The 12,308-nt window shown below is 36.5% G+C and overlaps 1 protein-coding gene across 4 annotated transcripts in view; it reads left to right on the forward strand.

Moving 5' to 3' along the window:
* LOC109108893 (FERM domain-containing protein 4A) overlaps positions 1–12,308 on the forward strand; it is a 141,161-nt gene that overhangs the window by 56,423 nt on the left and 72,430 nt on the right. The window contains exon 1 of one of the 4 annotated variants that reach the window (XM_042744401.1): positions 789–1,721. The exons of 1 other annotated variant lie outside the window; for it this stretch is intronic. In XM_042744401.1, coding sequence (XP_042600335.1) covers positions 1,656–1,721 — 66 coding nt within the window. In that variant the 5' untranslated portion in view covers positions 789–1,655. Of the gene's footprint in view, positions 1–788; positions 1,722–8,157; positions 9,126–12,308 lie in introns of those variants that run through there. 2 more of the 4 variants (XM_042744400.1, XM_042744399.1) reach the window with 2 other exon arrangements.

Raw genomic sequence — 12,308 nt, forward strand, 5'->3', positions numbered from 1 at the left:
TTAAATTCTGACAGTGTGAAGCACGCATGAATGCATATTTCGTGTTTGATCATTGATTCAGCATATGGCTGCCTCTGCATTGGGATGTTTTGTAGCTTCGCACAAGGTGAGCTAGAATAACTCGGCGTTTGTGCAAATGCTCACAGGATTAGGCCTGTTTGATTAGCCAACAGCTGTTAGCATCTGTAAGTGTGTGTGTGTGTGTTCTCTGGCTGAAATTTAAACTGTGACTCAAATGGAGTCACATCCTGCTACTTATAATTACACCCCTGTGTGTTTTTCTCTCATCTTCCTGGCTTGCTGCACACATATTAAAGGAATAGTTCACAAGGAAAATTTGCTGAAAAGTTTCTAATCCTCAGGCCATCCAAGATGTAGATAAGTTTGTTTCTTAATCAGAACAGATTTGGAGAAATTTTGCATTATATCACTCCCCTGCAGTGAATGGGTGCCGTCAGAATGAGAGTCCAAACAGCTGATAAAAGTGTCACAATAATCCACAAGTAATCCACACTCCAATCCATCAATTAACATCTTGTGAAGTAAAAAGCTAAATGCTTATAAGAAACAAATGCATAATGTTAACTTTAAACCATCGCTTCCGGCCAAAATCCATAATCCATATAACGCTGCCTCCAGTAAAAAATTTCCATCCCTTGTTGTCCTCCTCTCACATCAAAATTACAGTTTTTACTAGTAAACAATGCTTGATCTGGGAATATTTCTCTCCTGATTCAGACAAGATGACTTTTTTTATACTGGAGAAAGCAACATTTCCTATTTTAGCCAGAAGCAATGGTTTGAAGTTAAAAACATCATAATGGTGGATTTGTTTATTACAAACACATTCGGACGGCACACCCTTTTGAGAACACTGATCACATTGCGTGAGACATAAACAGCAGTAAACTCTTTATCAGTTACATAAGTTTCCAGACTCTGCCTTGTTTTGTGGCCGGGGCATCACAGAGACATTCTTGGCCCTTCGTTAATGGGCAACACAAAGCCTCATTGATCAGAAGGTCTGTGTGAATGAGACGGGCATTAGACACAGACACCCTCACGGGTCCTCCTCATCCTCTTGGGTCCCGGTGCACAATGGGGTCTACTGTGGGTCCACTGCCCCCAGGAAGAGGCGGACACACTGTTCCACACACACATAGATGGTTGGTCATCCTCAGTAATGAAGTTTTGTCCCCATGTGAAGTGAGCTGGACAGTCTGTTCTTGTCTCAGTCCTGCGTGTAAGAGTGTGAACGACTGGAGGAAGTGTATGAGAGACTTAGACGTGTCATGTGGTTGTCATATGGTGCAGACTTTCAAGAATTGAGCCAGGTCTTCACGTGGCTGCAAACGCATATGCAATTAGAGGTTTTTCTGGGATGTGGAGCTCAATCTAATATTCTCTGGACTGGGACAGACCTCTGAGAAGCAAAGCAAAGTGATCAAGATATCTTCTGACTGAGAAAATTGATTTAAAAAAAATATTGGGGAGTATATCCTAGAATGTCGACATTCCTGTTAAGGATGTTCCAATTTTTGCAAAGTGGATGTGCACTTTGGATTTAGTGTGCAAACATTTGATATAAACAACTTTTTTTTCCTCGTATTTGAAGCTGTCATTGGTTTATGTTGAGTTTGACTGCATAAGCCATCATGACACTGGCAGCAAGACTTGATGACTTGGAAACAACTCTGGAGCACATGCTAATGGATGTGTTTGTAAGTCAAATTATATTCTTTTTCTCTTTTTGGCTTTCAAGCATGGGTTTTCACAGCAATGCCATTGAAGAAGCATCTTGGGTTCCTCAAAGAACCATTTTTTTTCTAAGTGTGAAGAACATTTTAATATTCTGAAGAATTGTTTCCACTAAAAGGTCCATTGCAAAGGTTCCATAGATGTTAAAAGTTTCTTTATTGAACCACAGATGCCAATAAATAACCTTTATTTTTAAGAGTGTTAATGTTGTGCCAAAAATACCATGATACCATTCTGCATGTGATACCATGATATTCTTTGAAGCAACTTGGGATACCATTTAAATACCTACTTATCATCATGATATATATCAAAGAACCATAGTATTAACATTTGTTATTACCACTGTCTAATTCATATTTTTTAATACACTCTTAAAAATGAATATTCTTTATTGGCATCTAAGGGTGCCATGCAGAATTTGTAAAATCCATGTAACATTGCACAATAGGTTCTTATTGTGGAAAAGAAAAATTATTTAGATTATTAAAAAGTACTGAAAGAGGTTTCAAAGGTTCTTTGGGGAGCCCAGAATTGTTCTTTGATTTTGAAAACCTTATTTTGAATAGATTATAAGAGTGTAGGCCTATAGTTTAGATATTCAGCTAAAAAATAAAAATAAAGTGTATGTTATCATTTACCCATGTCGTTCTAAAGATGTATGACTTACTTTCTTCTACTGTATGTAACCCAAAATAAGATATTTTGAGACATATTTGAAAGTGTTGTTTTGGACCCCATTGACTTTCAGTATATGGCAAAAACATTTCTTCAAAATATCTTCTTTTGCATTACACAGAAAAAACTAAGTAATACAGGTTTAGGATGACATGGGTGAATAAATGATGAATTTTCATTTTGGGTGAATTATCTCTTTAGGGCTTGAGGTGTTTTTATCTGATCTTGGCTTGTGCTCAAACATGTGTTTCATCAGTGTCTGCAAGGTGATGAAAATGATGATGCCGATGAAAAAGTTTATGCTGAAGTTTCACTGCTGTAAATAATTCAGTCATCTCAACTGAGTGACACACCTCAGACCTGACAGATGCTTGAGACTTTTGCAGTGCAGTCTGGTAGTTTGTGTGTGTGTTCAGTTGTGCATGTGTGCCAGTTAAAAAAAAGACTGCTATAATTTCCATGATTGTGATTGCACTGAAACACAAAGGCCTGAATTTTAGGTAAGGATTTAGGATCTACTTCAATTTAATGTTGCTGTTACCTTTCTAAAAGAGTTTTTAGACTTGTGAATGATAAAACAAGTGGAAAAATCTTACAAGACTTACATTGAAGGAGGTATTTATTCTTGAGGATTGACTCTTAGTCTAGTAAAAAAAAAACAAAAAAAAAAAACACACGCACAGAACATGTTAGCAACTGCATAGAAACACCCTGGTAAACACCCAGAACTTTGCAGTCTTTAAAAAAAAAACTAGTTGTTTGTGTGTGTGAATGAGAGATAGCTCATATTTGCATACAATCAGCATGTCTTTCCTTCTTTCTGTTTAATGACTGTTTAATAATCAAAGTGTGGACTGTGTAGTCGCTGAGAGCCTAACAGCATATGTGCTTCTGCTGTCTCTCATCAAGAGCCTGCGGTGCCTTCAGGAAATCTAAGAACAAAGCTCTGATTATTTTTACCCAAACGGTTCATAATCCCTTTATTTTAATCTCCGGACGTAAGATATTTCAACAATGCCTCTGTTGTTATTTTTGGAAAAGATTAATTTAGTTCCACAAAAAAGTTTCAGTCTGTCAGCTTAAGTGCTGGTTTTGGTGATGTGCAATGTTCTATTGTCAGATCTTTTAGGAAGAAAAAATTAAGGTTATTTTCCCAGAGGTGTATGCTGTCCCAAATCAAAAACATTTGATATAAGGATGTGATGTAATTGTACTTTGAAGTAAATAAGAATTTGAGGTAGATGCTCTGGAATCTGTATGTTATGATATACACTCTGTTTAAAAGTTTGGGGTTTGGTTGTACTGTTTTATTTTTTTAATTAATTAATTTATTTTTAAGATGCCTCACCAAAGCTGCATTTTTTTTTTTTTTTTTACCAAAAATACAGCAAAATTGTGAAATAATATTACAAATTATTTAAAATTTTTGTTTTCTATTTTAATATATTTCATTATGCAGTTTTGTGATGCTTAATATTTTTGTAGAAACGGTCATACATTTTTTTTTCAGGATCCTTTGATGAACAGAAAGTTCAAAAGAACAACATTAATCTAAATTATAAAACATTATAAATATCTTAACTATCATGTTTGATCAATTTGATCAGTCCTTGCTGAATAAAAGTATTAATTTATTTCCAAATAAAAAAATCTGGCTTACTATGTAATTATAATTTTTATTATGTATTATTTAAATATCGCACTGCATGTGTGTGTGTGTGTGTGTGTGTGTGTTGATGATTCAGTAGTTGTGATGGCAGAGGGCATGGGCAGTAGTCTGTTACTGGTCACCATGGGAACAGTGGGGTGGTGTAAAGGGCAAAGCTGGCCGTGACTCCATTTTATTGCCCCTCTATCACACATACACACACACACACACACACACATTTGCACAGTGTATATATGAGTCTCCCAAGAGTAAGAACGGCCAACTAGAGGACAGGGTGAACCCAGTCACTAAAGAATGAGCGATAAACTCCATTGTGCGTGTTTGTTTGGCTTTGGCTTGTGTGTTTGGCAGTGCTGTATTCAGTGATTTCTATTGTAAATGCACCTCACACACACGCATTGTTCCAATGTTTCAGCCTGAAGAAACTGCAGGTTCTTTCTTCATGTTTCCAGCTCACAAAGCAGCAACAACCAGTATTCAAATGTTGCACCAAGGACAAAACACTCAGTCCCTCTCGCTGTTGTGGTTTATTTGGCTTTTATAGAATAGGTTTTTGGAAGATCTTTATGTGCCTTCATCATGTGTTATGTAAGACGTCTTTTAGTTTGTGTACCGGTGAAGGGGGCGATGTATTGTCTCACATAGATTTTTTGCCACTTTGATATGTAGGAATTCATATCACAAAAAAAGAGGATTTTCCATGCTGCAAAACCTTTATGTATTGAAATGGTGAATTTATATTTTACAATATAATTGTTTTGTTTTTATCTCACAATTGGAAACTTATTTCCTATAATTGAAACGTATTATGCTGTATCTCATAAATGCCACTGTCATTGTGTCTTTATATCTTGCGATATAACTTTATATACAAAGATTACCGAAAAGAGGTGCTCTACCAATGAAACAAAATCAAAAAGCCATGTCAGGTGCAGCACTCACTCTTGAAGAGACCAAAACTTTATTGGTTAAAATGACATTTTGGCTATTATAAAGGCCTTCATCATATCTCAAAATTATATTTCAAAATTATATATTATATATATCTCAAAATTATATATTTTATATATAACTATATTTCTTGTAGCTACAACCTTAAATCTTACAATTTTGAATTGTTATCTTACATTGTAACTTTTTATATACTTTCAACCTTATTTCGGATACCAGAAACTTTTTATATCTCATAAATGCAACTTTGTTTCCCATAATTGTGACATTTTTTCATGATCAGTTTTTTTGTAACTACAGCTTTACAAACTTACAATTTTGACTTTATATCTTACAAGACATTTTATCTCAACTTTGTGTTGTACACCATGAATTTTCTTTGAACAATACAAATTTTCTATAAATATTATCTCATAAAATTGATGTCAATGCAACTTTATTTCCCCAATTGTGACTTTATATCTTACACTATGACTTCATATCTAACAAATGTGTGTTTTTTTTCCTCATAACTACCTTAAATCTTACAATTGTAACTTTATATCTCACAATATGACTATTTTCCTTATTGTAAACTTTATCACAATTGAAGCAGAGACTGGCTTCTATAAGGTGAAATGATAATGTGAAACTAAATGAAAGCATTGGTTGCTAAAATTGTGTTTATGTAGAGCAGAATACCTTTTACTAAGAACTAAGATTCTCAGTTAGGAAAAAGAAATGGCTAGAAATCTTAGAATATGGCTCCTTTGAATATTCTCTTCTGAAACGGATGAGTATTTCCCAAAACCATCTGCAGTGCCTGATAACAGATATGTGCTTTATTTTAATGAGGAAAATTAAAGTGGCTGTTGATCATTTGTAGACTCAATAACCCCAGAAGCGTTATCAATTTGCTCCACTGAAGTGAATTATTCCAACATGGCGAACAAATCATTGCTGTCAGCGCTTGTGTTTTCCCTCTTTCTTGTTTCACTCTGCGCTCTCAGCCTCACCCTTTCCCACGATATGTATTATGAAACCCTTTCCTTCTCCGTCCAATTGTCTTCCGTTCGTACCAATGTTGGAGTTACACCGGGTTAAACCGGGTTCTGAGAAGAGCGTTGGTGGGGATAGATGTTTTTTTGTGTGTGGGGTTTTGCAGTAATTATGGTAATTTATGAAATCTCGGTCTGGATAACAGCCACACAAACTGCAATGGATGGCATCTGAGACACACACACACACACACACACACACTCAGAGTGCCATGGGCTAAGATTACAGGGTGCAGTGTAAACAGGTTCTGGATGAGCCCCTGCAGCCCTAGAACAGAGGCAGAGCTCCAGAACTCCATTAAAACATCTCAGCAAGAGTCGAGCAGCCTCCCCCATCGCCTCTCTTTTGTGTCATTGAAGGTGCTTAGAGATTTTGTTTGTGTTATTATATTGGATTAATTCATTTAGTCGAACAGTAAGCGTGTGACAGATTCATTTACCATGTTTTAAATGGTGACATGTTGTTCACCTATTTGCTAAAATGGCCTGCTGTGTTGGAGAAAACGCTCTGGAAGGTGTATGAGTGTATATATATTGTATATGTGTGAGTTAGTTCTCGTACCCTTGGGCGTTTTATCCACTCTCGGGTTGTATTAAGAATGTCACGGATACACAGGAAGTAATAGCTTGGTTTAGTGTGTGAGTGGGGAGGGAACCAACACACATGGTGTGACAAATTTATCAGTTCCCCTGTTCCCTATCTTGGTTTATCACACAGGCATAATTTAGCTATTAAAAAACAGACTGTATATGAGCAATATGAGGCAAAGAGCCATATAAACCCTCAGCAGTATGGTAAAAATAGAAACAGTTTTTAATATACCTAATCTGGAGCAGCTACTGAATGAATGATGCTGAGCAGGGATTAGAAGGAAAGCTTCTGACTCTCTCTCTCTCTCTTTCTTTCTCTGTATATATTTGAAAAAAAGATTCATTTGTATTGACCTTTTCATGTTCTTGGAGGTAATAAAATAATTCATACTGTACATATAGACTGTAGATGTTCCCATGAAAAGCTTTATGAATTCTTCTCAGTGCATGTCTAATAAGAATATGAAGAGTGATTCCAGTGTTTAATGTTGTAATTTTTAGACAGGGAGACAACACGTTTAAAACTAGATTTTTACATTTTCTGAAGTACCTTACATGTGAGTGTTGCTTACTCACGCAGACGTTGCTGGTTCTAAAAAGCTATGTTCTAAAATTTAAACTATTGAACTATGTTCAATGAAAAATTAAATGGAAAAGATTGAAAAATGTTTTGGGAAATCTTGTCTTTGTTTTCATTTTATTTTGACTGGTTAAATTATTTGAATATATCAATAATATTTTATTATTAATAATATAATATTTTAAAGGTATTTTAAAGCAGTAAAACATTACTATCTATCTTTTGGAACAATGTTTATGAGTGGAGTGTACCCATGATGTCTTATAGGGATATTTCACCCCAAAATAAAAATTCTCTCATCATTCACTCACTGTCATGATGGTACAATATTTTTTCTTTCTTTCTTTCTTTCTTTCTTTCTTTCTTTCTTTCTTTCTTCTAGACATCACTGACTTCCATTCTATTAAAAAAAAAAAAATCTTCAAACTACATTTAATTTTTTATTTCTTTTTTAAATCAAGTAAATCATACAGGTTTGGAGCAACATGAGTATGTGGTGACATAATTTACAATTTGGGGTGAATTATCTCTTTAAAATGCCGTTGAATCATGCAACTCACTAGAGTTTTGTCTTCCAAGATTGAATCAGATGGTTTTTCGAACATTACAGGATTGTTTTTGTATTATATGCTCTATCATAAACACAACAGTACATCACCTCATTCCAGTGCAGTTTCCAGACAAACAATCTCCATAAAACTCACTTAATACTACACTCACACAAAAATGGTTCCAAAAGGATGTTTTCACAGTGATGCCATAGAAGAACCATTCAATGAACTTTTCAATGAACAGTTCTTAACAGAACCATTTATTTTCTTAGTGTAAACATTTTAAAATTCTAAAGAACCTTTTTCCACTATAAAGAACCTGTAGTGCAATGGAAAGTTATTAAGAGTGTAGCCGTCTGCTTGCTTCATTGAGTTCTGAAGAGCAGAGAAGGACGGACAGGCATTTAGTGCAGTTTTTAACAAGACATCCCTGTTGTCCCTGTTAGGCGATAATGTCCTACACACACATGCAACGATCCCTAGTGTGTAATCTTGTTGGCAGCTTGAGGGTATTTTCCCTTTGTGTGTGTGTGTGTAGTCTGTCTGGTGAAAGCAGCCATGGGATTTACAGCTAATCTGAACAGCAGATGGCAAAACATCAGATATTCTGTTTGAGCAGGAGAATGGATATTTTACAGCACACACACACACTTTATCCCTCATCATAAACATTGACATATACACAGCTTTGCTTTCTAAACACATGCATACATTCTTGTGCAGCATCACGTGACTCACGTGTGTATGTGATAATGCTCATATTAATCCAGTGACCTGAATTGAGTTTGACTGGAGGAAGCGAGGCTGATGTATCTGGAGCGCACACGCCATTCCACGGCTACTTCAAGAGACAGAGAGAGAGAGAGAGAGAGAGAGAGAGAGAGAGACAACAACCTCCCTCCCTTCTGCTCGCTCTCTCACTCACACACGCTTCTCCTGAGGAAGCAGTATGAAAGCCGACACAGTATGGGCTGAAGACCACAGTGAGGACCCCCACCACTGAAAGACACAGGAACAGAGGCGAAACGGACAGAAAGAGTGCAAGAAACACCAACAAAGAAGGTGCGAACACATTCAAAAGCAGAACAAGGAGAGACAGGCTGGAAAATTGGTGGGAGGGAGCCGTGGAGACGGAGCGAGAGAGAGGAACAGCCCGTCTGTCTGTGACGGGACAGCAGACGCCGAACGCTCGTGGACCAGACGCTCACACTCACACCATGGTGGTCCAGGCGGCCGTAACGCCCAGTAGGACCCGCAGGCTTCTCCTCAAGCTGCCGGTGGGGACGCTGAGGCGAAATAGTGAGGAGAGGGTAAGACGTGAGACGATCCGTGAGTCTTGTGTGTTTTTGAATGCTGGCTCAAGGTTATCAAGGGATGTCAATGGTGGCACTTGTGTGTTAGTTTGTCTGCAGCTGAGGAGGCAATGGAGATAATTAGCCGTTTATGTGTTGGCATGATGGATGTGCATCTGCGTTAGTGCTTTACAGGGAATCTCAGTGAATTGTGTTGTTCTCATGCTCATATGGCTCTTAAGAGGGTCACTGTCACGATTATGGCTTTCTGAAGTCTGTGACAGTTCGAATGACAGTGTTGCATAATAGTGTTCGTTCACTGAAGATACTGGTATCAGATAAACATTACCCCAAAACACGCAGCAACCTGCCCAGTTATGTGAATCACGTTAGCAGACAAAATACTTTGAGCTTCACCTCACTGCACTGACTGTTCCATTTACTGGAACTGCCACAGGGTAAAAGTTCTGCCAATACAGATGTGTGTGTGTGTGTGTTTGCTTTCGTTCTGGTTGTGGGTGTGTGCACCCACAAAGTAATCATTTAATAATCATGGAGATTCAGGTTCTTAAAAATCACAAATGCAAAATAGCATGATGATTTCAAGCCTGGTGATTTCATCATATAAATTTGTATAAATACGTGTAATAAAATTTGTATATAAATATGTATAAACATATATGATGATATTATAGCCATCATATAGGCAGCTTTTATCATATTTATCAAATATATTATTTATATATAAGAAGTAATCATAGTTATAAATATTATTGTTATTATTTTGTGATAATTTATAATGCATATATTTATGTGTCTAATTTTAAATATTACATTTTATAATTAATAAGAAATTCATATTCTTTTTTTATTTATTTTTTCTATCCATCCATCTGTCTGTGCATCTAATTTTATTTTATTTTTGAAATATTATATGTAATTATAAATGTGTAGATAGATAGATAGATAGATAGATAGATAGATAGATAGATAGATAGATAGATAGATAGATAGATAGATAGATAGATAGATAGATAGATAGATAGATAGATGTAATAATTAGTTATTCATATTTAATTATCTTTTAATGATGAATAATTTAAATAATTTGGATGGATGGATGGATGGATGGATATAAAAATAATATTTAGAACTATTGGTATATACATATGTGTGTGTGTGTGTGTGTGTGTGTGTGTGTGTGTGTGTGTGTGGTGATTTTAAATCACTATATAAATTATGCAAAACATAAAATAACATCAGTAATATTTATAGGCCACCCTACTTTCTTGACATCAGATCAACATTGGCCATAGAAAATAACCACTTCTATAAAACTTATATAAATTTTCAAATTCTATAAAAAGAACATGAAAAGTTAAAAATGTATATATTTTTGCATGATGTTGAAATGGCCTACATTCGTGCTTATATCATATGGCTGCTGTGTGCCAGTTTCATTTGAATCTCGTTGTGCACTAAAATTACAAGAAGTGTTTAATATTTCACAATGCCGTAGTACACATTAAGTCTCTCTCTCTCTCTCTCTCTCTCTCTCTCTCTCTCTCTCTCTCTCTCTTTCTCTCTCGTTTAGCACTGAGACAGATGTGTGTAATTATAGCAGTTTGAATTATTGATTGGAGGATTTCCTCACGCACGTTACTTTACTGCATCCCGGCAGAGCTCTCCTCCTCTTCGCTGTCATTCTCTCTCTGTGGCCTGAGGCTGTCCCTTCAGCTGCCGGGAGTTTTAGCTGAGAAATTATAGACACTTAGCTCTAACGGCATTGTGGCCTGATGCCTACATGCCTTAAACAGACTGACATGCAAAACTGACTCGAAATACTCAGTCCCTGCAGTATCCAGCACTGCGAGAGCATGTGAATGTGTTTGTGCATTTAACTTAGATTCACTGTGGTCCTTCATTACCGTGAAAGCAGCTTTAGAAAGCGCTATACCATCCACTGTCAGCAACGCTGAGCTGGCAGGCAGCAGAATCCATCCACTTAACTGATCTAACACGAATGTCGTTAGCACACGCCGCAAAACTCTACCGTGACTAATGTGAGATTTTCTTGATAGCCAGGCTGCTCTGCATGTGCAAGAACTTGCCAGGAGAGAATGGATATGGCAGTCGAGACTTAAGCTTCTTAGTTTTGGCCCAGACCAGTTGGAGAGGAACATACTACCATCTGAGATACTACTGTACCTGCTGAGATATGTTAAAAAAGACTGGCAACTTAATCTGAAGTCCTGCTGCTAGAAACATATCAGATACTGTATATGTGGGCCAAAAAGTCTGTCTTATACTTTATTTAGTTTAATTTGTTTATCTGTCTTTAAAATATGACATGAAACATTTGTAAAATATTTGTTATATACATTTATTGTATAAAATTTTGATAATTTTACATATTTAGATAATTTACAGTATATGTAAACACACGCACCCCCCGATATATATATATATATATATATATATATATATATATATATATATATATATATGTGTGTGTGTGTGTGTGTGTGTATGTGTGTGTGCAATGTCTGCCACTCTCATAAACTGTCATCTCACAATTTCTTGCCTTCTCTCGCACTTTCTCTTTCATTTCTCCAGCTGTCTGTCTGCAAGAAGGCATGTTTAATCTATAATATATCCATATGGGTCATAACTAGGGATCAGATGTCTACCATCCTGTTTAACCATCAATAATGAGCTGTCAGTCAGAGTTCAAACGGGGCAGCGTAATGGTTCATTCAACCAAAATCACTCTGACTGATGAGTTGACAATGCCAATCACCAAAAAAACTGGTCACTTTTAGACTAATGAAACATGATGGAAGTTCACTCTGATTTTCTTGACTTCTCCTTGTGTTTTCATTAGAACGTGTCTTTAGGCTGTTATGTGCCTTTAAGAGGCAGCGCTGGTCTTAATAAAGGCCTGTGGTGTGTGTCTGTCTCACTGGGTTGTGTTGATTGGCTCTTTTGAAACACGGTTGTAATTTAGGGATTTCCTGTGAGGATGGCAGATGAGGTTTTGGGGGACGGCAGTGGTTGATAAGGCATAACCATTGCTATTAGCAGACAAAGTGATTTAATCAAAGGAACAAGAGCTTCATTCTCCTTCTGATTACTAGGCTTCTCAAACCCCCCTCTTTCCCCTCATTGTTTTTTCCTTCCCCTTGTCTTTTGTGTTTGTGC

This window comes from Cyprinus carpio, chromosome B18, assembly GCF_018340385.1.
Source record: "Cyprinus carpio isolate SPL01 chromosome B18, ASM1834038v1, whole genome shotgun sequence".
NCBI lineage: Eukaryota > Metazoa > Chordata > Actinopteri > Cypriniformes > Cyprinidae > Cyprinus > Cyprinus carpio.